At 42.3% G+C, this 27,518-nt stretch overlaps 1 protein-coding gene across 1 annotated transcript; it reads left to right on the forward strand.

The window, feature by feature from the left end:
• LOC130385463 (MOB-like protein phocein) lies at positions 1-26,804 on the forward strand. Its single transcript, XM_056593969.1, has 8 exons — positions 1-90; positions 4,545-4,607; positions 7,674-7,774; positions 16,423-16,465; positions 20,285-20,371; positions 21,366-21,445; positions 24,370-24,481; positions 24,845-26,804. Exons 1-8 carry the CDS (start codon positions 31-33, stop codon positions 25,028-25,030), a joined length of 732 nt encoding a protein of 243 aa, XP_056449944.1. The 5' UTR covers positions 1-30; the 3' UTR covers positions 25,031-26,804.
• Positions 26,805-27,518: the final 714 nt, after the last annotated feature.

Raw genomic sequence — 27,518 nt, forward strand, 5'->3', positions numbered from 1 at the left:
GTCTCGCGATATTACCTCTGGACTGGAGACATGGTCATGGCGGAGCTAACCGCAGTCCTGAGGAGGAACCGACCGGGGACCAAAGCCACGGTAAGGGGACCAGTACCCCCGCTTGAGGGACACTCTAGACCCGGTACAATCCGTTGTTTAAACTCTGTGGCGGCCGGGGGTAAACGGGGTTCTGAGGCATGGATCCCGTTGACTTGGCTCTTATGCTAACGGTGCTAGCCTGAAGTTACACACGACCTCTCCTTGAGACCCGTTTTTCGAAATGAAAACCTATTATTTATCGCGCAAAACTACCCCAAAACGTACTATTGAATCAATATAACCGTACATGGTCAGTTCTCCTCAGATAAACACGTTAGATCCAGCTAGCTCTTTAGCCGTGCAGCTGTCATCAGGTGACAGCTGATTCCCCAGACTAGCACAACGCTAGCCACTGAGGCAAACCGGCTAACTATGGGATCACTATCTAACTATGGGATCGCTAACTAACTATGGGATCACTAGCTGACTATGGGATCACTAGCTGACTATGGGATCACTAGCTAACTATGGGATCACTAACTAACTATGGGATCACTAGCTAACTATGGGATCACTAACTAACTGGGATCACTAGCTGACTATGGGATAAATAACTAACTATGGGATCACTAGCTGACTATTGGATCACTAGCTGACTATGGGTTCACTAGCTGACTATGGGTTCACTAGCTGACTATGGGATCACTAGCTGACTATGGGATCACTAGCTGACTATGGGATCACTAACTAACTATGGGATCACCAACTAACTATGGGATCACCAACTAACTATGGGATCACCAACTAACTATGGGATCACCAACTAACTATGGGATCACTATCTAACTATGGGATCACTATCTAACTGGGATCACTAACTAACTGTGGGATCACTAGCTGACTATGGGATCACTAGCTGACTATGGGATCACTGACTAACTATGGGATCACTGACAAACTATGGGATCACTATCTAACTGTGGGATCACTATCTAACTATGGGATCACTATCTAACTGGGATCACTAACTAACTGTGGGATCACTAGCTGACTATGGGATCACTAGCTGACTATGGGATCACTGACTAACTATGGGATCACTATCTAACTGTGGGATCACTATCTAACTGTGGGATCACTATCTAACTGTGGGAGCACTAGCTGACTATGGGATCACTAGCTGACTATGGGATCACCAACTAACTATGGGATCACCAACGAGCTATGGGATCACCAACGAGCTATGGGATCACCAACTAACTATGGGATCACCAACGAACTATGGGATCACCAACGAACTATGGGATCACCAACGAGCTATGGGATCACCAACGAACTATGGGATCACCAACGAACTATGGGATCACCAACTAACTAATGGGATCACTAACAGACTATGGGATCCAGTGTTTCCCGGAGGATTTTTTTCAGCAGCGGTGGTGTGGTCCCCGAAACCCTCTAGGGGGGTCCGGGGGGGCGAAATGTTTTTGTACCCTATACATTGGAATGCATGAATCTGGTGTACTTTGAGAGGAGAATATGCACTTAAATCCTATTCAAACATTCCTGTGTATTACTGTAGATGGGATTATTGGTGTTGTAACTTTGCCTTTTGTGTCTTCATTTACAGATTTTTATATTTTTGTATAGTAATATTTAAACAAAAAATGCCACAACGCAAATATAATTTGCACAATTTATTTACAGATTTTTGCCTAATGCTTAAACACTAAACATGGTTGCTATTAGGGATGGGCATAATTAATCGATGCTCGATAATCGATCGTTAAGAAATGCGTCGATCAATTTATATTGTTATCGATCAAAAGGACGTTGTGTTGCATACTGTGAGTCTTGAAGCATTTAATTGAATATCACTATGTGGGAGAAATACCACCCTGCCGACTGGTGGAAAGTGAATGGAAGAAGGTTCCTGTCAAAGTTAGCGCGACAATACCTCTGCATCCCCGCAACTTCGGTCCCGTCAGAGCGGGTGTTTTCTGCTGCTGGACTGACAATTACAAGGCTGCGTTCGCGTCTGACCCGCGAGCATGTTAACATGCTTATATTCCTAAACAAAAATATGTAGGCTGGAGTTATGCTATGGACAGTAGGGACAGTCACCACCGTATGTGAGTCGCTCTTTTTTTTCTTAATGTGTTGTCTCTCGCTCCGCTTTTCTTTCGGCTTGGTGCCTCTTGGAGTCGTTACAGTTTGCCAAAACTGTGATATTTTAGCAACAAGTTCAGCCTTATATATGTTCAATAAGGTATTGCTTTTAGATAGACTAGTTCATGCAATTGTTTGTAAATGGGTGGCTCATCTTTTTGTTGCGAGCCTTTTCCGCGCGCCGGCTGCAGCCTATAGGCATTATATGTCGGCCTTTTTTCCCCCGTTTTTTCAAAACAGTTATACCGTTTAATGCCCACTTTTAGCCTACTGCCTTTGTTTGATTATTGTTGTCCGATAAGTTGGCTACTTATTGTAATTGGAATAGGCTACAGATTTAGTCTTGTTGAATCGTTTCCAAACCTTTAAGAGCGCCTGTAGGCGCATTGTTCGGACTTTACGAGCGCCGCATAGGCCTATAACCTATAATGCCTGTATTTATTATTTTAAAACTGTTAAACAGTTGTAGGTCTCCAAGTTAACTGTATTGTATTAATGTTGGCCCATACATTATTGTTGGAATAAAGATTTCATTGATAAAAACATGCTGCATTTTCTACTAACGGGAATTTCAATATAGCCTAGAAAAAAGTTAATGATTAATCGATAATTGATCGATAACTCTAGCGATGCTCGATCAAGGAAATTTCTTCAAATGCCCATCCCTAGTTGCTATGCCCAAAGCATAACTGTTTTTTTACATAAGACACTTTGTTCAAAAATGTCCTTAGGTTTTTTCCCTGCATTTATGCTAATGACCACATGCTTACAGGCGATTAGCATAAATCCCTATCTAAAATACGCGATGAAAACAGATTTTATATGGCAATAAAGAACAACATCGGATCTAACAGTATGGATTCATTTTTCAAAGTTCCCGAAAATACCTAGGCTATAAATTCCTGACTGGATATAAGCTTGTGTAAAGGCTATGAGTGATCCCAAAAAGAGCGACAACACCTAGGGCCCGACCGATTCATCGGCCTGCCGATTTAATCGGCCGATTATAGCCTTTTTGAAAATAATCTACATCTGCCAAAAAGACGCCGATCACAACCGTTTTTTTTAATTTTATTTTATTTTTTAGAAATGTTATTGCGCTTAGTATCCTGCAGATTGCGCTCCTACTCGCCTAGCTAACTAACAACTTTAGCTGGAGTAAAAAAGAGGAGATTGAATTTTACCGTACAACATGAAAGCACGCTCGCTCACCTCACCAATGTACACAAGCCGCGTTGTTTGAGCATGTTGTGCCTGTTTTTCTTTAGGTCCCAGGCCATGTTAATTTGTTATACTGTAGACTCTAACGGTGAGACCATACTGCTCAGCACGCACGTGTTAGTCACTGCTCACGAGCGCAGCACATTGGGAGTTAGTTATTTATTTTACATTTTACATTACACTCATTTTTGACTGTAAATGTATTCTAAAACACTCAAAGGTTCTGCATTCAATTCACATATTCGTCAAAAGTGTTTAAAGTATATTTAAGGTATCAATATATATATATATATATATATTTTTTTTTTAATCGGCCGATTAAATCGTAATCGTAATTTTTCTCTGAAAATAATCGGCATCGGCACTCAAAAATCAATATCGGTCGGGCCCTAACGCACACACACACATAGGCCTACACACACACACACACAATACTAGAGGAAAAACGGCACGGAGGTTGCGGTTTATCGATACAATAAAATGATTGGGCTCAGAGGGTTTTTAACACTGGTGGTCATGTAGCGACACATTTTAGCAACTTACTTTCTCTCTGTCTGTCTGTCTGTCTGTCTGTCTGTCTGTCTGTCTGTCTGTCTGTCTGTCTGTCTGTCTGTCTGTCTGTCTGTCTGTCTGTCTGTCTGTCTGTCTGTCTGTCTGTCTGTCTGTCTGTCTGTCTGTCTCTCTCTCTCTGTCTGTCTCTCTCTTTCCTTCTTTCTTCGATCTTCCATCTTCCGCTTCACTCGCTACTGCTAGCATCAATGTAACTTTGCAACCGTGTAGGGTAGCCTACTGCCAACAACTGCCATACTCGCTGTGTATTTTTCTTCTTTGATGTTGGTTACATGACGATGTGCTGCGTGCTGCGCAATTGACGTTACGCGCGGCGCTGTACATTTTCTAAAAGGAGCTACGTAAAAAAAAAAAAAAGAATTAGGAGAAGGATTTTTATTGCAGTGGCGGAGAAAATTCAGCAGCGGCGGCGCACCGCTGCTGTGTGAACGTGGGGGAAACACTGGGATCACTAGCTAACTATGGGATCACTAGTTGTTTAGTTAACTAGGTGACCCCCTGGTTGTGGGTTGGGAGGATGCGTTCGCTCACTGCTCTGTTGTCCCCGGTTTCAGGACTTCTACAACTGGCCGGAGGAGTCCTTTGAAGACATGGACAGCACCCTGGCTGTGCAGCAGGTAACCAGCACCATAAACTCCACCCTTAACACCACCCTAAACATCACCCTAAACATCACCCTTCCTCCACACCCATGCATCCAATATTGCATGACATGCAACATACATTAACGTTTACATTTAGACTGTTTATCAGACGCTTTTATCCAGAGCGTCTTACAATAAGTCCATTTGTCAGAAGAAAGAGAAACAACGATATATCTCTGTGGGTACAGTAAGGATGTTCATAGAACCAGATGCCAAGCACTAACCATCACTAGGTTAACCCTTTCCCCGTATACAACAAAGACAGCTAGGATAAGATGCTACCACGCTAAGTACTGTTTTTAAGTGACCGGACGTACAAACATACAATAAGTGCATACATTAAAGGTTGGGTATGGAATTCTCTTTTTCGGCTATTTTTGCAAAATTACTTGAAATCCTTATCATAACCCACTTACAGCCACTGAGTTAGAAGTACTGACATGAACATTAACCCATTCAGACCGGATCACGCATACGTGTGTATTTACCTTTAAGACCGGAACACGCATCTCTGCGTAGTTACCATTGAGACCGGGAAACGCGTCTGTGTCATTTTCAGCAATGCGGTCTTTTTCAAGGCAAATGACCAGTTATACTCACTGTGATTGGTTGATATATTCTTGGGGTGAGCGAACGAGATGCTTGGGATTTTTTTTAAATTAATAGCGAAGCATTCTATTGGTCGAAATACACGTGGATCATGTTTTAGTCAGTGGGACGTTTAAACTTTAAATCGCCGAAGCGATCGAATATGGCATCGAACATCACACATTCGAGTGAAGTTAGTGACATCGAAGACACTGAATTAGATAACTTAGATGAATTAGATAATTTGGAAGAAAATATTTTACCATCTGATCGCGTGGTAAGAGAGCAATGGATTCAAGCGATGTTTGGGGAAGAAGAGGATTTGAGCGAGTTTGAAGGCTTCGCGAACGAGTGGAAGAGTGGCAACTTTCACTCGCGGGAAAAGATTCCATTCAATCGCCAACCTGGCATAAAGATCGAGCTGCCAATGCCAGATGTTATAACACCGGTGCAGGTATTCTCCCATATCTTCACGGAAGAAATGTGGATGCGTCTTATAACGCAAACCAACCTCTATGCTGAGCAAACGCGGAGTGCAACGCCTTCGAACAGCAAGTGGGATCCCGTCACAATCCATGAAATGAAGACGTTCGTGGGACTGTGTCTGGCCATGGGGATACATGATAATGATTTGATCCTGATACTAATTACAATACGTTATGTCACAAGTCACTGATAATAATGGATGATTTGAATAATAATATGATACATAAAAACAATACAAATGACAATTATAGATTATTCTTACGATAATAATTCATGTCTGATGATAATGATTTGATCCTGATACTAATTACAATACGTTATGTCACAAGTCACTGATAATAATGGATGATTATGGATAATAATATGATGATAATATGATCCATCAAAATAATACAACAAAGAAAATGAACATTAATACAAATTGAAATTATTAAGTAAAGAAGAAGTAACCCTCTGTTTTGTTTTGTTCTATATCTGTGTTTCAGTGTCTATCACTTGTCACTTTGGTACCTCAAAAGTATGACATAGAAGCAGATCTGTATTGATTTTCAAAATGTTCTTGATGTTTTTGATGTCTATTGATTTTTTAAAAATATGCAGTTTAAGTTTATGGTCAAGCAAGTCAGTCAAGTTGACAGCCAAAGAATTAATCTCTCAAATGCCTTTTACCTCATGTTTTTATCTGCTATAGAGCCTGAGAAATTAAGGTTTTATTAGGCGTTGACAAACTTTGAATATTGTTCTGAAAACCTTCAGGTTTTGAGAGGGGGTTTACAGAAAAGTTCTTAGGCATAAAAAGGCCTTTTTTAGTAGGCGTTTTAGGCCTAAATGGGTTAAACAAGTCAATCATCTGTGGAACGGGCAGGGCTCGAAAAACTCCAGCCAATGATTTCCAGAACCACCGAGTTGCATTGGACAGTAAGTACGTCAATCAAACGGTCGTACTGCACTCCCCCTCCCCCCGCGCGCACGTACTCAAAGCACGTGACCCAGAGCAAGTTTCTGTTGGTTGTTATCCTGCGTAGGGATGCACCGATCCGCTTTTTTCACCTCCGATACCGATACCGCGATATCTGAGGTTTAGTATCAGCCGATACCGATCCGATACCGATATAGAAAAACAGCGCGAAATTATGGCTACAAACTGTAAGTTTCATTGAGGGGAAAAGACTGGGATCATGAGACTTGAATTTTTGGAGGTGCTTTATAAGGTTTGTGGTATTAAAGCTAGAAGGTTTAGTACCACCCCTCGGGACATTTACTTTGCATATGTTGCATGTAGCCGTGGAGCTTGCTGGCTTAGGTAAAGTGAAATAGCTCCAGATAGCAGATCCTTTTGCTCGCTCCATTTTGCAATCACTGTAGGCTCCGCACGGCGTGTTGCTTGTTTATGACGTCACTCACAGCGCACAGCATAGAAACTGAATAGATCAGCCAATAGATAGATAGATACACTTTTATTAATCCCGTGAGAACATTTTCGTGGGAAATTCAATTATCAAAGCAGCAAGGTAGTAGGAATAGGATTCAAGTATGTACATAAACGTAAAAAAAAAATATATATATATATATATATATATATATTTTTTTTTAAATATGGATCGGCCCATTGGTCACCGATACCCGATCTTGAAATGTCTTCAATATCGGTACCGATACCGATACAAATATCGGATCGGTGCATCCCTAATCCTGCGGTAGCTACTGGAGCTAGCTAACTATGTTGTGTATTTTCTGTTGGCGTTTCGCAAATCCCATACCCAACCATTAAGTGCCAGGAATTAAAAACATACATAAGTGTGTGCATTAAGTGCGAGGACGTATAACATACAATAAGTGTGTACATTAAGTGCTAGGATGTACAAACACACAATATTAGCTTAAGGCATAACATGTAACATAAAGGGCTGCATTCCAGCACCTCTCCCGCTATGCTAGGTCGCTCAGACTCTGTTTGCCTCCCAGTACATACAGCAGAACATCCGGTCGGACTGTGCCAACATCGACAAGATCCTGGAGCCGCCGGAGGGCCAGGACGAGGGGGTGTGGAAGTACGAACACCTCAGGTACGGAGGGAGAGCACAAACACATGCCAAATATAAAAATGAGTGCTGTCAGGCCATTAAAATATTGAATCGTAGTTCATCATAGTTAACTCGCGATTAATCGCACATTATTTTCTATTCTAAATATCCCTTGATTTCGTGCTGCTAGCCTTTAAGTGAGATCAGAGAGTGTTGAGAAGGACAGTCAGAAGAGAGACCCGCTGTGAATTTAACCCGGTCCACTTGACATCGGGTAGGTGCATGACAGCGGTAGGCCTACCGTAAAACTTCAATAGCCCGGGCTTTAATTTGTGTCAATCACTGAACTTTCGAACAAAACTCTTGCTCAGCAAAGACAGGAAATACTATAACATTTATTATTTAAACCACTATGAATATTCCTACCGTACGTAGGCGTATACACATTACCAGGCTCTCGACTAACGCCTACACCAGGGATTCAAATTAACCACGTCCCGTCGTCCCGGGGACGTAATTAATTGTCATCGGGAGGATTTTTATTCTCTCTCGGGTCGACCTCGAGACGAAGAGAATTTTGTGGGCACTGACTAAATTTTTTTGTTTAAGTTTTCAACACTTTCTGCGAACCAGAACGTGTTTGCGGTCGGTGGAAAATTCTTATTTAATGGAAAAAGGACTGCGCTTCGTTCAATTGGCTGGCGCGCTCGCGTTTGTGTTGTTCAGAGTTCTTGTTGTGTTGTGTTGTGAGTCAGAGGGGGTAAAATCCCCCGTTCGTCATGGCGCGGGCTTTCTTGGTTCACTGGAGAAGGCGGGGCTGCGCACGGAGTCTAGACCTCTGAATCATTTTCAAAGTGGACCGGCCCACCGGGAGACCTCCCGATATTCCCGATCTCCAGCCTCTGCTGCAGAGCGAATTAAAATCGCCGGCAGAACGGCCTGGGGGTCTAACACCGTCATATATATAAATTTCATATATATATATTTATATCTATACATAGCATTTCACATTAATCGCAATTATTACAGGGGTCTTCTCAATGCCATGGAACGCTCCGTTCACTTGCATGGGCCCTTCACAACTTCCGGCGGTGAATTATATTTGATAATTCACTGTTGCAAAGTATAATCATGAGTATAATTGGCCGCTGTCAAGGAAAACAACAGATTTTTCGCCTCTAATGACGTCTTTGGTATCACTCCGCAAGTACCGGTAACTTTTCAACCCCAGCGTCTTTGGTTGCTAAGCGACGTCATCGTCTTTGGCGGACTATTTCTCTGCTGATCAACACTACGAATGCTGGTATCAAATCAATTGTAAAAAAGACACACCATGTGAAGTTATTTTTTCGTTCTGGCAAGTAGCCGTTTCATAAGTGGGATAATGTAGAGAACATCGCCAGTCATGATTGAAAATAAGCCCATTCAGGGCGTAGCAAGTTTCGCCCTGTCTGGGCTTATTTTTTCCCGATAATTACCGGCGTTCTATGCATTATCCCATACATATCCCGCTGCTTCGGGTTTGCCTTTGTAGGCGCATTGAGAGGAGCGGGCGATTCCGCTGTAAGTGCATGTATGATACGCAGGTTCATCCAATAAGTGGTAGTGTACCCGCGCACCATTGGCATGTATGCGCGCTTGTCTCTGTGTGCGCACTTGTCTCTGTGCGTGTGTGAACGAGTGACAGGGAGATAGAGTGCTACGCGGAGATGAATGAACGGAACGATATTTATATTTCAAAATCGCTTAAAAAAAATATATATATATATATCAGAATCAATTTTTGGCACTCGGTGTTGATTTTGTGGCGCTGCTCACACATTGTTCTATATATGGGAGACTCTGCTCCCGAATGTTTTTATGAATGAAGACACCCGCATGCAAGAATGAGTTCACGTCTCTTGAGTGTAGGCTACAAGCGCGATTAACTATTTACAAGTTCCTCTGGTCTCTCTCGTAGATCGCATCATCTTTCAACGTCTTTTTTTAATGCGACTGCATCACCTTCTCTTACATGATCAGCAGCTCGCGGATTCCTTTCTTTTCAGTTAGAACTGCTCATGATGACATGCTACGTTGTCTCTTTGGAGACAGCGCATCATCACCTCTACCCAAGCACCCCCCTTTGAACCGCGGAACCGTCGCATTTACATCAGAATGAAACCCAATAAACCACCAATGTGTGCAGTGTCTGGGAGGGTCAATTGGGGTTCTAGCTCAAGCAGGCAATTTACCTCGGGCAGTGTAAACGTGCGGACCGTGCCGCGAAAAAGGCGTGCATAAGATGGCATATTAGGCAGTCTCGCGCTGCTTGAGCAGCAAGCAGTGCGAGAGCCTGCTGCTCTGCGACCACAGTCGCAAAACTGTGGTCACGTAGACCACAGTTCTGCGACTGAGGGTGTTGCTTGTCATCTGGAAATAAATATATTATTTCAGTGAAATAATGTATTGTGTTTTAATATATTATCAGTAGGCAACAACTCAAAATGTAAAACGGTGGGGAAGAAAAGTTAATTTTAACCCCTGACACACACACACACACACACACACACACACACACACACACACACACACACACACACACACACACACACAGGGATCATTAATATTTATTGATATCGATACCATTTTCGATACTCCTTAACGATCCGAGTCTTTATCGATACCACTATCGATACTTTTCTATTAATTGGTGGAAATACGACGTTTTTTTAGTGATGAGGAAAATATTTAGGAAATAAATAATTGTATTTTAAATGATATTTGTAATTCTTAATGAATATTGACATCAGTAGTTTTAATTATATATACTAAAATGATTAGAGCACTATACAATTGTATTAGTAATACAAAAACATGAGTAATACAGTATTACTCTACTTCATTTACCGTTTCTCTGTTACATTTGAACGCATCATGAATGGTAACCGTCGTTTTACTGAGCCAACCTCAACACATCACGCAGCACATCTGAAACTCTATTTACTTTTTAAGATAACTAGCTGGTATGCTTCCGATTACAACACCGTTTTCACGATTGGATTACTATTTTTAACTGACGGGACCAGCGACAATGTCTGTGTGTGCGATTACCGTTCGTACTTTGAGGGGATGATTAAGACAGCCCCGTCTGTGGTGCGACAGGAGACGGAGGAGACAGTCGAAGGTACTGCATTTGGCCTTTATTTGATGCACAATGCTAATGTGCTTGGCCATTGAGGTTGTGTTCCCCCCTTTACAATAAATGATTTTCGCCCTTTTCAGCCATCTTCGCAAAATTAACCGCCAGACTTCACTTGTTTTACTTGTAATACATGTTTGCCGTGACGCGACTCGAGGGACACAACATTACGTTACAGGACCTACGGGACAAAAAAATAATAAATTAGTGGTATTGATTAGCCCAAACGTTAATGATTTTCGGGTTTTGAAAAAAGTGGAACCGGGTCCTTGATAGAACCGAGTTTCGACACACGCACACGCACACGCACACGCACGCACGCACGCACACACACACACACACACACACACACCCACCCCAGAGATAAAAATTAACTTTTTTGCCCACCAGCCACTGTGGCAGGTAGATTTAAAAATCTTCCAGCCACTCATCTTTTTTACCAGACACTTTTTATACGCTATATATTTTTTTAATATATGCGTACATAATTTTTTTTTTTCCATCAGAACTGATTTTTACTGTAAGTAGATGCTACCAAGGAACTGAGTTGAAAATGTTACAATCTTACCGCATATGATAAACAATACACAGGTATCTGCCATGTTAAGTCATGTTTATGTCAAAGGTGTTACGATGACAAGTTTGGGGATAATTCATCTCTACAAAGTTTTTCAATAAAAAACAAATTGACATATTAACAATAAAACAACATGCATGGCTACACCATCATAAGTCAATAGGACCATTTGTTTTTTTATATTTACATGTGACTGCATAGAAATGTGTCCAAAGACAGGGTAACTAACGTATGATAGTAAGCATTATTGGCCCTTAACACTAATATTCAGAAAAAAACACTGCCTCAAAAGGCTATTGGCTTAAGCAATACAAGTAGAGGCATATATACTTGAACTTTATACCTTGAACTTTTAAACGTTGCAAATGTGCAAAAACATAATTATATATTTATGTGGCATTCAGTCCAATGCTGAAAATATATCGGTGGCATTCAGTAGGCCAATGCTGTGGCAATGTGTGTAAAGTATGACCAAGTGTTTCTTTCTGTTCAACAGATAGAATGTTATCAATCCCCTGTAGGAGAAATGTGTTAATGTTTGTCATTATTGCCTATAAAACAATAATGGTAAAAAAATAAATACAAAACACGACGGTAACTGAGTAAGTCAAACCGTCCAATCTGAAGGCTCTACATAACCACTCCCCCTACTCACTTCCACCAATGCAAAGCGAACAGAACTGAGTAGAGGAGGGCGTATCCTAACTAGTTTGTGAATGACCCAGAGAAACGCAACGCAAAATTCAATTTGAACATGTATGAGGCTTTAATAAAATCCCGGACGATTTTGAAATTCAAACACACATTTTTTAAAAGTGTTGATTCCTACATGTTAAATAGCAGCCCAAATTGGTGGGCGCTATCCTGGTAATTTCCAGGATAGGGTGTGAGCGTGTGCATGGGATGAATTGCGTGTGTCTCACGTAGGGCTGGGCGATTTTTTCGGTTTAATCGATTAATTTGCATTTTTTCTTTCCTACGGTTTGTGAAATGGCTGAACCGAAAAATCGCGATTTAAAAACAGTTCTAGACTCTTCCGATTTGTTTTGCTGAATAGACTCCGTAGTAGCCTCCTCTCTCACTTTCCAGAACGCGCGCAAAACTCAGCCTACTGCAATCACATTCACCTCGCCCCCGACAGACTTGGGGGAGAGCCGGGTCGATTGAAACACTTTTCAGTTAAACGTCTTTTGCAAAGATGACGTTATGTATACAAATAATTTGTGATCAACAACTCACATGTGTGTTCTCTTAGTTACAAGCAGTGGTGTAGTCTACGTGATACGCAGGTATACGCCGTATACCCACTAGGAACGCACCAGGATTTGCGTATACCCACTTAAAAATGTGCACGGATACGTATCAATCGTCTTGTGACAGATCTTTCACTTCTGTGTTTATTTTTCGGAAATATCGGTTTGGTATAACTGCAATAAAATACTTTAAGCAGGGGAAGTTATCTCCTACATTCACCATTCATAAAATTCCCGCTGCGCGCTCGCGCTCTGCCCTGTCTCTGTTACGAAGCGCGAAGCTGCCCCTGCATCTCTGCACGTTAGTTAGCGGGCCGAGCCCCTCCTTCTCGCGTGTGTGTGCGTGCGTGCGTGCGTGCGTGCGTGCGTGCGTGCGTGCGTGCGTGCGTGCGTGCGTGCGTGTGTGTGTGTGTGTGTCCAGTCCTCCCATATTAATGTGTAAACCACATAATAAGTAGTCAACAGAAGACAATGTTTTAATCCCACTTTATATCTCCTTGTTACTTTTAGATGAGGACCCCTGGCCAGCCTTTCAGACTGGGTGTCAGGCTAGGGAATTTAAAAACAGGCATCCTTGGTTAGAGTGGAGGGAAAAAAAGTTATAGGTAAATGTCAGCCAACATACAGTTGGTATACACAATTTAAATTCATAATGTTAATCACTATGCAAATGAGAGTATAGCTAATTCATGGTCATTTTTAAGGGGCAGTAATTTCACACTTTTACACAATTAAATTACTGTATGGTATGTTAGATAACAACAGTAAGAGCTCAAATTAGAGCAATTGAAAGAGTGAAACATTAGTCTCCTGTCATCTCCTTCTCATGCACTGGTTAGCCATGGATGTAAACAGTTCATTCAATTATTCTGAGTAGATGTTGTCCTTGTTTAGCATGTGCTATTGCTACTATAGATATACAAAGGACAACTTGTCATTTTTGTGTTCTATTTGTTCATACTGTTATTAAAACTGATAAACCTACTCAGCTTTCCATGATTGTTGATAATCGTGATACTCTTAAATCAGCGGGTTGTAGACCCCTGCGTTGGTGAGTGTGGTGCGACACCCCATAAGCGCCACACACGTACATGGGTTTCAATGGAATTTGTTTAGAGAAAAACAGAAAAAATAAATCGAGGTTTAAATCGAAAATCGTCCATTAGTTAGAAAAAATCGAGATTTTATTTTTAGGCCAAATCGCCCAGCCCTAGTCTCACGTCAAATGCGTGGACTTGAGAGCCGTTACTGGTATATTATCCAGGATGTTGACAGTCGCAGTTCAGAAAAAGAGGCGTAGAAGAAGAAGGGGGCCGGATGTTGACAATAATGGTTGTGGAACTGTGCAGCGCCGTATAACAAATGTTTTAAATATGCAAATTTGAACGGACCTGACTGGAAAGTATTACCCGACACTAGGGCTGGGCAATATGGACCAAAAGTCATATCTCAATATCTTCAAGCAGAATATCGATATAAGATAAATATCGATATTTGTCGAAGGGGGGGGGGGTTCTGCTCGCCTTTTTTCAAAGGCGAGCAGAACAGCTAATGCTCGTTTTACACCAAACGCAGGTTTTAGCCACTGGGGGACCATAGGCAGGCTAGGGGAACTCATATTTATGTTAGAAAACCTCATAAAGTGAGATTTTCATGGCATGGGACCCCTTAATGTTTTATGTTTGGGTCGCGCGGAGTGAGAAACCTTGAACTTACTGTGGAGTTACCGTTATTACTATACCTACCTACCGTTTCGATTTACAATTACTATTCCTACCGTTCAGAATTGAATACAGTTTGATGGTTGAATAAACCGTGGACTAGACACTGCCTCCGCCTCGTATTTGAGAACATTATAATATATAATATCACGGCCACAAGCTGTGTGCACCTCCGGAATATTATGGACAGAATTGCAACCCTTTGGTTGCGACAGTTTTTAAGCACACTCCACAAATTACGTGATTTTGTAATTCGTCAGACAACTTATATCAAAACCATTTCCATACTATGGAGCCGTTGGTCTTTCGCTTGCAAACAAGCACCTCGGAGCTGCTATGCGCAGGCGGACTCCATGGCTGTGTTCGAAATCGTTCCCTATCACAGATATAGTGCACTATATAGGGTGCTCGCCATTTTGTAGTGGTGTTCGAATTCTCAGTGGTTAATTTAATGCACAATAAAATATAGTGCACTTAAAATACCCAATGAATAGTGAACGATTTCGAACACGGCTCATGTTTCAAAAAGTGACGTGAGTCAGTGGAGGGGGGGGGGGGGGGGGGGGGGTGGGGGCAGGCAGAGACTGTGTGTGTGAGCCGGAGGCAGAGCTGGAGAGACATATGCAGAGTTACGAAATAGCAGGCGGCAGGCGCGGTTCGAAACTGGTGTTGTTTGGAACAAATGTGCTGTAATTTCAACGCAAATTCAATTATATCGATATTGACGATATGGTCTCGTTTCATATCGCGTTTGAAAAAATATCGATATATTTTAAATATCGATATATCGCCCAGCCCTACCGGCGGCTGGCGGGTGTTAATTTCCAACACACACACACACACACACACACACACAAGAGTGGCGGAGTGGTAATCGGGAGTATTCCCGGTGGGCCGTTAACATTCCGGCGCGGTCAGGCTGATCACTGCGGGATAACAATGTTGCGTTTATAAAAGTTCCTTGCAGCGCCGTCCAGCAGCCTGAGCTGTGCTCCCGCAACCTCTCACTCGCTCAACACAACAGACGCAACACTAACAAACTGTCAACGTCGCAACCAAGTCGATATTGTCTAGAGGGGAGTAACTAATCGGCCCCTCCCGAAGTGGTACAGCCCAGGTGGGCCTTGTCAGAAAGATGTAACCGCATTGAACTCTCGAACAGAGTGACACACAAACACAAACATCCGCTCCGCATCCTTGCTTGCCCCAACAAGTTTTTGCGGCCTGCTTGTTATTTTGTTTCCTCTGTAGCTAGATCCGGTTTGGTGTTGTAGTTTTTCTAACGTGACTAGTTGTTGCTAGACAGCAGGTGAAAAAACAACATTGTTTGCCAAGCAAAAAGAGCGTTAGTCGTGCGATAAAAAAATTAACGCTGTTAAAATTGGTTTGCGTTAACGCCGTTAATAGCACGTTAAACTGACAGCAGCACTAATAAAAATTATAATTGTATTATTTATTTTCAGTCCACATTGGGCTGCTGAAGTAATTAAACGGTTGGTAATCCCCACTTGATCTGAGAAAGCTTATTTTTATTCTATACGTTAATTCATGGATCTATTTATTGATTGTATAAAAGGGCAAAAAGTTGCATTGTTATGAGTGAATGGCCATTTGATTAACTCATATATATTTTATGCTTTACCAAACAAAACCCCATTCACAAAACTGGTCTATAACCAGTTAACTGATCAATTGACTAGTCCACAACTTACGACACAGTAGTATTTACCTTCCGATTCATGAAAGCCTGCATTAATTTGTGATTGTTCCTCCTTATTTGGTATTTGTTTCACTGTACGAAAATCCCTGAATACTTGCTTGTGCAAATCTGTCCCTGAATCCCAGTAGAAATGTCAAGAGAGGTGCTTCAAATGCCTGTGGACTCCTTTGTGAAAACCTGAGGCTTTATCGTGACAAAACGACAACATACTGTAACCATAAAACATTTGTGTTTTCAGGCAGTTCTGCTTGGAGCTTAATGGACTGGCGGTCAAACTACAGGTACACTTCAGTTTGATGTTTGTATGTTGTACATATGGGCGACCCGACCATCTAAGAGCACCACAGACTGCGGTTTATATAAATAAAGGCTTTTAGGAAAGCCTTTGGCTAAACTGCTATTTTAAACCTTATTCTCGTTTACGTAGCCTCTCTGTGCCCAGGTTTTTGTTTTGGTATATGCAGCCTCTCTCTGCCTTTAGTTTTAGTTGTTTTCATGATGTTTCTGCTAGAGATGTCCCGATCTCATTTTTTAGCTCCCGATCCGATTCCGATATTTTCATGTTGCTCCCGATCCGATCCCGATATTTCCCGATCCGATCCCGATATTTCCCGATACTGGATTTTCAATACTGATTTCCGTTATCACTTTTTGTGTTGACAAACAACATTTAATTTCCTGTACATTAAGAAATAGACAGGCATCCAAGCTGCGCTCAATACATTTTATTCTCTCACGTTAACATAACATAACATAAGCATTACTTGTAAACATAACATTAAGTAAAGTTTTGGTTACTTAACTTATTTGAGGCAACAAGTTTCCACCCTTTTTTCAAGTAAGCTTATTATTTTTTACAATGTGGGTGGGTAATAATAGTGTAATAGAGCTTCTTATTTCCTCCATCTTAATCTACTGCACTGACTTCTTCAGTTCAGTGCAGGTTTTGTTTAATGAAAACCAACATCTGCACCATCTCGGCTGACAACCGGTTCCTTTTCTCATCAAGGACATTCGCACTGCACTAAACAGTCTCTCACTGTCCACTGATGTACAAGGTGCACAAGAAAACTTTGTGGCTGTATCAGCCAGTGCGGGTCGCTGTGTAGCATGTGCCCGCCAGTAGTGTAGAGGATTCTCTGACCTTGGGATAGATTGTTCAGCCAGCATTGAGAAGAGCCGTGGAATAATCCATAATCATGTAAGGTTTAAAAGTTAAATATTTGAAAGTTGTAGAATAAATTAATATAATTTATATTGGAGTTAATTTTTCTAGAAATGTACTTACAATGTTTAGTCAGTTAATCATTTACATATTTATGTCACACAATTATTACTTACATATTTACATATTTAACAGTCAGGATATTCTGTTGAATCTGCCTCTCTGATTCCCTCACGTTTACCTCAGTCTTAATTCTAGCTTCTGGTTGGTTAGTTCAGTCACGTGATGGGTCCGAAAAAGGAAGTGTTTGAAAATAGTTTCGCGTCAACGCCGACAACGGCCCACCACTAGTGTGTGTGGTGTGTGTGTGTGTGTGTGGTGTGTGGTTTGTGGTGTGTGGTGTGTAGTGAGTGTAACATAATTCACCTACAGTATTTTGTTGTGTTGTTCCACTGTCCCTTTAAGGATTACGAGCGTCTCATGACGTCACAGCCCGATGCAGGATTAGTTTACTTGCAGCACGTTTTGATTTCCTGGTTTCTCTAACTCAATAAACGAGTCACACAACTGTGTGCTCAACGTGCGAAATTATATCTCTCATTCAACGCAATTTCCACACGTGTGTGTGTGTGTGTGTGTGTGTGTGTGTGTGTGTGTGTGTGTGTGTGTGTGTGTGTGTGTGTGTGTGTGTGTGTGTGTGTGTGTGTGTGTGTGTGTGTGTGTGTGTGTGTGTGTGTCATGAAATTTAATGAGATCGGCCGATCCCGATCTACCTTAAAAACCCAGTATCGGGCCCGATCGGGACATCCCTAGTTTCTGGCCTTTCCTCTTGTGCAATGTAGCACTTTGAGATCATTTGTTTGCTGTAATGTGCCTTATAAATAACATTTATTATTATTAGTATTATGACTAGAGTTTTCGCACACGCTAGACCCCTAGTTGTAATTAAACCCATAGCAATAATTTGGAAAGCCCAGTCGATGATGTAACACATTTCTGAGTGCATAATATAATAACATTTTGCCTATAATGTTACAACGTATAACATTCATTCACCACAAATGACTCTTAAAAGCAGTGCCAACATTTAAATATTTTTGAACCATTCAGTGAACAAAAGGCAACAGGCTGATTATCATTCAGGGGGCCACTCAATGACATACAGAAGCGTCAACAACACGCCCACTGAAGTGGTGTGAGACTTTCTCCTCTTTCAAATACAAGGTAATTCACATTTCCTACAGAAAAAAAATACTACCTCGGGGTAGTATATTCAGGAGAGTAAGGGCGCACTCACACCAGGCCTTCTGTACTGTGCCCAAGTCCATTTCACATATGTTCCGTGCTCAAGAACGATTGCCCCCCCCCCCCCCCCCCCCCCCCCCTGTGCGCTGGCCTGGGCTCACACTAGGCAATCTCAACTTGGCCTGAGTACAGTTCCTCGAGCTGCTGATCATGTAGAGCAAAATAAAGAATATGATTTTGCCCTTGTAAATAGTTAATTGCATTTGTAGCCTACACTCAGACTTATTCTTGCATGCGGGGTAGAAGGGTCGCATGGACTACACGTCATCCAGCTCAGGTTGCGTAGCCGTGCGTGTGCGTGTGTCGGCTCAGTAGCCGAAGTGTGCTCAGGCCACAGATTTGAACTGTACTCGAGTACGGTTGGCGTGCTCACACTAGGCAAACGATCTAGACTTTAGGGGCTCAGAGGTGTCAAACGGACTTGGGCACGGTACAGATGGCCCAGTGTGAGTGTGCCCTAATATTACATTTGAGCAACAAAGTGTAGTCTTGTGATGGACTCTATAGACATAATTCAGCATACTGTCTCATTGAAATTTTTTCGTTCTGTGTTATAGGGACACTGTCCCTTTTTAAGAATCACGTCACTTCTGTGTTGATAGGCTGGTGTGTGCACTTCCGTGTATGTGTCGTTGCCTTTGTCTTGACGTGCGGTGTGTGTGTGTGTGTGTGTATTCGTGCGCATGTGCGTGTGTGTGCGGTGTGTGTATGCGGTGTGTATGTGCGCGCTTGCGGTGTATTTATGCGTTCGCGCGTGCTGTGTGTGTGGGCTGCAGTCTGCTTGAGTAACTTGAGTAACTGGTGCGACAGGCCTGCTATTATAGTAGTAAGATGAAAGTCTGTGTTTCCACAATTCCAACCTGATGATGCTGATCAATGTCCTACCCGATTACACCGTGGGTAGAGTTGTTTCGTGACCACACACAGTATCGGCATTACCTCTGATACTGCATTATAAAACGGCAGCGGGTAGGGGCGAGCAGGTCTATGCTCCGATCACATGACTAGCTCATTTAATAACTGACGCTGCGTTCGTTAGAGGTCGGGCACGGATGGTCAGAATGGGAAAAATCTCCGACCAAACACCAAACGCAACTAAAAGAATACAAAAGTATTATTCAAATTAAAGATTATAAATAGAATTGATCTAGTTCTGGAAAGAAAATGGTCTATTCTGTAGCGGTATGTGCTCGGTATAGAATAGAATAGAAAGCTTTATTGTCATTGTACAAGTACAACGAAATTCAATGAGCAGCTCCATACATGCACACATTTAATCGAATATAAATATATAATAATTACAAAAGCAATATATAATATAAATAAAATAAATAAATAAAAAATTAAAATACACAGTAAAACTTAAATACACCGTAAAGACTACCAACAGACAAAAAAACATCAGTGCAGAACTGAGTTCAGTATGGTGACAGCTTTAGGAAAGAAGCTGTTTCTGAGTCTATTTGTTCTGGCATATATGTGTATATGTATTGGCAGAGTACTGAAGTACAGCCGGCGGTATGGGGAAGGAGACGATGGCATTGAAAGGTCTCCAGGTGGAGCAGACCCCGCACCCAACGCTAACATGGAGGAGCTCATTCTGACGCGCTGTTCTCTCTCTGGCCACCAGGGGGAGTGCCACCCAGACACGTGCACCCAGATGACCGCCACGGAGCAGTGGATCTTCCTCTGCGCGGCGCACAAGACCCCCAAAGAGGTACCCCTTAGTGCCCTGAAGAGGCCTCCACCACCTTAGATTAATGATGGCCCCCAAAGAGGTCCCCCTTAGTGCCCTGAAGAGGCCTCCACCACTGTTAGATTAAAGATGGCCCCCAAAGTGGTACCCCTTAGTACCCTGAAGAGGCCTCCACCACCTTTAGATTAATGATGGCCCCCAAAGAGGTACCCCTTAGTACCCTGAAGAGGCCTCCACCACCTTAGATTAATGATGGCCCCCAAAGAGGTCTCCACCACCTTAGATTAATGATGGCCCCCAAAGAGGTCCCCCTTAGTACCCTGAAGAGGCCTCCACCACTGTTAGATTAATGATGGCCCCCAAAGAGGTACCCCTTAGTACCCTGAAGAGGCCTCCACCACCTTTAGTTTAATGATGGCCCCCAAAGAGGTACCCCTTAGTACCCTGAAGAGGCCTCCACCACTGTTAGATTAATGATGGCCCCCAAAGAGGTACCCCTTAGTACCCTGAAGAGGCCTCCACCACCGTTAGATTAATGAGGGTTAGGGTCTATTCTGAAGTCTGTGTGAGAGTGTGTCTGTCTGTGTGTGAGTGTGTGTGTTTCTCTGTGTGTTTGCGGTTTTGTGTGTGTGTGTGTGTGTTTGCGGTCTTGTGTCTGTGTGTGTGTTTCTGTGTGTTTGCAGTTTTGTGTGTCTGTGTGTGTGTTTCTGTGTGTTTGCAGTTTTGTGTGTGTCTGTGTGTGTTTCTCTGTGTGTTTGCGGTTTTGTGTGTCTGTGTGTGTGTTTCTCTGTGTGTTTGCGGTTTTGTGTGTGCATGTCTGTGTGTGTGTTTCTCTCTGTGTGTTTGCGGTTTTGTGTGTCTGTGTGTGTGTGTGTTTCTCTGTGTTTGCGGTTTTGTGTGTGTGTTTCTCCCCCAAAAGAGGTACCCCTTATGATGTCCTTCACAGTGGACATCTTGAGTCATTTAAAGTCATTTATCTAAACATTTGCGTACCATTGTATCCCCCCCCCCCCAGTGCCCAGCCATCGACTACACCAGACATACTCTGGACGGCGCAGCCTGCCTCCTGAACAGCAACAAGTACTTCCCTAGCAGGTAATCACAGCCCCGGCTCCCCCTCGCTGAGTGTGGAGGTGTCCCTGAGCGAGACGCCCCACCCTGAATGGGTGAATTTGTGTCTGAATGGGTGATTGAGTGAATGTGGTCTGAATGTGTGTCTGAATGTCGATTGCTAAAAGCGTTTGCAACGAATTTGGTCATCGATTCGTTGAGTCGCACGATTAATACGTCACTCGCAGGCCTCGACATTAACGGTTGCCCGCTTGCCCGGGGCAACCAAAAGTCATATTTGGGCAAGTTGAGATTGATTTCTGGTTGCCCGAACGGGCAAGTGGATTTTGGGTGGATGTTAATATAAAGGCTATTTATTCAAATGTTTTTAGAAACTGCAGAACAACCTTGTTTGCCGCAAAATAACACAAAATATAAGTATTTGCAATTGATCAGCGCGCCGTCTTCTCTTCTCTCGGAAAGCGAGTTAACAGACACGCTTCGCTTCAGTGCGAATATAGCCCCGCCTTCTGTCACTCGCAGTGCGTTCTCTGGCCGTGATTCGAAAGTGTTGGCTAAAGGTTAGCCTACAAAGCTAGCATCGCAAGTGCAGCGCCTCCGCGAACGGTTTAGGTAGAAGGAAAATGGAGTAGTGATGGAGGAGTGCAGTTTGGAAGTACTTAGGATTGAGGCAAATTACCAAGGTCATATGCAAGAACACGGTTTTGGGTTTCATAACTGTGCACATGCACAGCAATAGCGATCTTTTTCACGAAATTGGACCCTCACAAACTATATATTACATGAAAGCTGAGCCTCCACTTATTCCAACAGTCCAAACCATATCATTCTGTGACTAAAACTCGCAAATAACAACTTAAGAAGAAACGTCCCCTTTTCTTTTAACAACCAAAAATGAAGTATTACCTTTGTGATTTTTGTCCACAAAGTTGATTCTGGTCGAATAAAACCACCATAAACAGATAACCCAGTGTCTGGGCCAAATTTTGCAACTAAACATGGTATTTTCAATCAATGAATAAGAGAAGGTTTCTTAGGAAATAGGTAAATTGCCTTCAATCAGAAAATATTCTTCAGCGCAATCTAGTGGCCATATGTTTATTTGCGAGTGTTTGGCTTGGTGCATTCGAATATATTTGCCCTGAAATTTAAATAGAGGTGTCAAGTGTCAAAATTGTAAGATATCTACCTTTATTTGTGTCTCAAGACATCGCTCCCAAATGATAACGACCAACTGATAATTATTCCAGGTGGAAATGTTATCTTCCACTTATGCTGTGTTCCATGGCTTTATTCACTTTAACCAAGTATCATCCCCATTGAATATTTCACTTGCACAACAATCTTTCTTTTGGCACAAAGATGACATTATCGCCCTTGCAGTTCTGGAGATATACTCTATTTACTTTGGGTATGTTCTTTCCTGAAAACAACTTTTCCCCTGATATCGAAAATGGTATAGAAATCAATATTTTTCCAGGTATAGTGTCAAAGTTAGAAAATCCAGTATCGGGACTGACAACACTACTAGAAACGTGATTGTGATTATTCAGTTAGAGCTACAAGAAACGTGAAAGTTAAAAAATACATATCTTTGCTACTACCTCTGACAATTAGTTAAGTACATTTGCATGAAATCATGCAGGTCTACATATAACTTGGCGATAGCTTTAATAGGTTGCAACGGTGGACTGAAATCACTTCATGGCACGATGTGAACGCTCGATAAATAAGTAAACAAAGGGAAGTTTGTTATTTTTTAAACACAACATGTGTGGAAGATAACATTCAGCTTCAGTCTGAGCTAGGAGGATTTTTCTGAGCCCCCTCAAAACCAGGCCGCGTGCCTGGCAAAAAGAGGCCTGTTCAAGATTCAGATTATAATTTGGGCAAGTGAACATCACATTTGGGCAAGTTTAACCTGACCTGTACTTGCCCGGTGGGCAAGTGCTTTTGAAACCTTAATGTCAACCCCTGACTCGTAGCGTGGCACTGTTTACAGCCTGCCGCCGACAGGTTGGTTCATGGTTCATGCACGCCCACAGCGTGGTTTAGTGTGAGCGACCACCAAAGCACTCATTCCATTCATCTTTCTGTCGCCGTCTTAAAGGGTAAATCCGGTGTAAAATGGTTTTGGGATAGGTTTGGTATGATAACGAGTTGGAATGTTCGTTTTGGAGCAAAAAAGCACGTATAGACGCATTCTTCAGTTGGCTGTTTTTAGCCGATTCTACCAAAACGCAATCAACTTTATTGTTTATAAAAAGGACATTTTATACACAATACCATCAGTAGTTCAACCATCGACGCCATCTTGTATTTAAGACTCGATAAGTAGATTGACGAACACAGATTGTGCCATCCTTCAACCACACGCAATCTCTGTTCGCCAATGAGTCTTAAAAACAAGATGGGGACGACGGGTGAACTACTGATGGTATTGTGTGTATAAAATGTCCTTTTTAATAAACAATCTGTACACTTACACAAAGTTATCAATGCCTCGTTTTATATGTTAAGACCCTTGGAGACTTTTAAGTGGTTAAAAATAGTGTATACCATAACACATGCCCCTATCGTTTATTGCGTTTTGGTAGAATTGGCTAAAAACAGCCAACCTAAGAATGCGTCTATACGCGCTTTTTTGCTCACAAACGAACATTCCAACTCGTTATTATCCTAAACATATCCCAGATCCATTTTACACCGGATTTGTCCTTTAACAGTAGTAAAATGATCAGTTCTTCCTCACCAGCGTCTCCATTTTTTTTATCTACATGAGAAAGCGATCCTCGTGCTTTTGCAGGATTTTCGTATCTGATGTAACTGTGGATGCCCCAAGTGGAGACCTCCACTATCATGTGTTCTGGCCGCGTAATGCTGCAGCAACGCTTGGTGCTACGGCAGGTCTAATCCAGCCCTAAAACCTAACGCTCATTCTTTGGCAGGGTGAGCATCAAGGAGTCTTCAGTGGCCAAGCTGGGCTCCGTGTGTCGGAGAATCTACCGGATATTCTCCCACGCTTACTTCCACCACCGGGAGATCTTCGACGCCTACGAGGTACAGACGGGGGCTCTGAACCCAATATAGTGCGTGTGTGTGTGTGTACCTTTGTGTGCACTGTGCATTGTATGTCCTGGCACTTGAATACAGTACTTGGCATAGTGAACCATCTTACCCTAGCTATCTGTGTTGTCTACGGGGAATGGATTAACCTAGTGATGGTTAGTGCTTGGCACTTGGTTCTATGAACATCCTCACTGTACCCACAGAGGTATATCGTTGTTTCTTCCTTCTGACAAATGGACTGATTGTAAGACGTTCTGGATCAAAGCGTCTGATAAACCCCCTCAATGTAAACGTACATGTACATTAACAAGATAACCATGGGATCACTAACTTTACTAAAACGTTCCTCCTCAGAACGAGACTTTCCTGTGCCACCGCTTCACGCGCTTCGTCATGAAGTACAACCTGATGTCCAAGGACAACCTCATCGTGCCCATCATGGAGGAGGAGTCCCAGGCCAACGAGGAAGAGGAGGAGGAGGAGGAGGAGGAGGGGGGGGGGGCCGCGCAGGAAGACCCCGTCGCCGCCGCCGATGACTGAGACATCGTCGCCCACGACGACGACACTTCGCCGACACGCACTTGTATCTGAAACCTCGAAATCGTCGGGGAACGGCGGTTTCGGCGTGGTAACTCATGGGTTCTGTTCATATCAGGTTGTGGTGTTTACGTCGCCCTTGGAGATTACCGTGGGAATGCCAAAATGATTGACCATCGGGAGAAACGTCGGCCAAAACTAAATGACAATCCTTACGTTGGCACCGACACTACCCTAAACGTTAAAGTTGTTTTGCAACAAACCTTTTGTGCCAGGTCATCCTCCGATGTAAACAAAATACATCTTGGGTATGAAAGGATGACGCTGTTACCGGGAGTTTATTGGAGTGAATAAATATGAGTTAGGTTTTTCGGCAAAGGTTGAAAAAACATTGATAAATAAATAAATTAGCAGTTGAAATGGCCCACTCAATTAGAATATCCAGATAAATTTATTGATAATCAGGAAAATATTTTCGGGTAATCTGGGTGAAACTGGTGTACATTTGTTCTGTCTGTGTGGAACCCGTTAATAAGCATGATGTATGGAGTAGTTATTTCTATCTGGGGGTACACTGTTGGTGCGTTGCGGTTCTTAATAACTTTATTTTTCTTCGGTTTCATTTCGCATTTGTCGGGTCAAATGGATTTCTGCATACTTTTATCTTTCATTTGTGTCGAGTTCGGTATTTAAAACCGATCTATTTTGTAACACAAACGGTATTTGGGTGTGTAGGATGACGCTAGTACCAAGCTAGCTCGACTGTCAGCTAGCAGAGTGTAAATAGGCTACTTTTAAACCGGCTAATCAATAGCAGCGCCATGCTAACTTATTGTGCTAGGATTCGTGTAACAGTCCGGAAGCGGCCTTAGGTTTTTAATAACACAAACATCTCATCAAAGGTATCTTGATTAGGTGTGATGAATAAATGTACCCGAAATGACACAGAACTATATATTTGATGTTATCGTCATCCCTGGTGGATCTGCATTCACGTTTTTTCTTATTAAAAAATATATACTGTTTAACGTACGTCTTGTTCAGTCGTGTCTGAAACGTAAGTAGGTATTTTAGTGCCAGGACGCAGCCAACATTTCAGAAGTGAGGGGGACAAATTGTTCAGAGGTCTATTGAGTGATTTATCATCCTTTCACATTCAGTTGCACCTTTCCTCTCCTAACCACAATCAGCATAGCACCAGGGGACCAACTTTAGTTCTTTAAAATGATATCCTACCAAAATCTGAAGCTTCAAAACTGGTTGAGTTGACAGAGAATGACCCTCATTCTCTGTCAACAGCATCTACAGGGTAAGTAGCCAGATAATTAAGATAATTACACTGAACATGAAAAGTTCTGTAAAACACCATTCCTGTTTCAAATTATCAGCACCAAAATGGAATGGAAGTGACAAGGTAACATAATTTAATTTAATGGCAAGAAGTGACAATTGAAAGTGAAAACAATAAGCATATCGACATGAAGATGTAGCTATTTTACATTTGCTGTCAACTATGACAGCACAGATGTGCAAAATGAATCAAGACTAAGATAAATGGTATGACCTATACCTGCTGCCTTTAAAACACAAATAATGCAGTCGTCAAATATCTGCAAATAAATAAAGAAAATATCTCTTTGAAATTAAATATAAACTATATACTTTAAACATCCAGGTCAGTATTTCCCTTTTGAACTAAGGGTATCAAAGGCTACAGGCTCTCCTGAATAATTTCAACATTATCAGTTTACAATCTACAGTCAAACATTGGTATTCTCCTGACAGTTCCAATACTCACCGAATGTATTTTTGAACTTGGCATGGACTGCAAGGTGCATTCCATTTTCCATGAAAGCAATACTGGGTGCCCCCAGACATTTGGTAACACATGGTCTAGTCACTACAACATATATGTAGTACACTGTACACAGTACACTGATCTCACCTAAGTGATGCACCCAAACTGCGCCTCTCATTACCTGCAATAATAATAATAATAATGAATGAAATTGATATAGCGCTTAATATGGTACTCTAAGACGCTTTACATATTGCCCTATCTAAACTATGTAACATACATATATTAAGACAGACTAGGATTAAAAGAAAAACAGGTTAAACATGAATAAGGTGGGAGTTAGGTGGGGAAGGCTAGTGTGAAAAGGTATGTTTTGAGTGCAGATTTGAAAGAGAGGGTTGGAGAGACTTTGATGTGGGAGGGGAGTGAATTCCAAAGGGTGGGGGCAGCAACTGAGAAGGCCCGATCACCCCAAGTCCGTCGCTCAGTCCGTGGAACTTGTAGCAGGTTGGCAGAGATGGACCTGAGGAATCGGGAGGGGGCGTGGTGATGGAGGAGGTCGGCAAGGTAGGGGGGGGGCTAGGCCGTTGAGGGCCTTGTAGGTGATGAGTAAGATTTTGTAGTTGATTCTGTGTTTAATTGGAAGCCAATGGAGTTCACGGAGGACAGGTGTGATGTGTTCTCTGGAGCGGG

Source organism: Gadus chalcogrammus, chromosome 7 (assembly GCF_026213295.1).
Source record: "Gadus chalcogrammus isolate NIFS_2021 chromosome 7, NIFS_Gcha_1.0, whole genome shotgun sequence".
Taxonomy (NCBI): Eukaryota; Metazoa; Chordata; class Actinopteri; order Gadiformes; family Gadidae; genus Gadus; species Gadus chalcogrammus.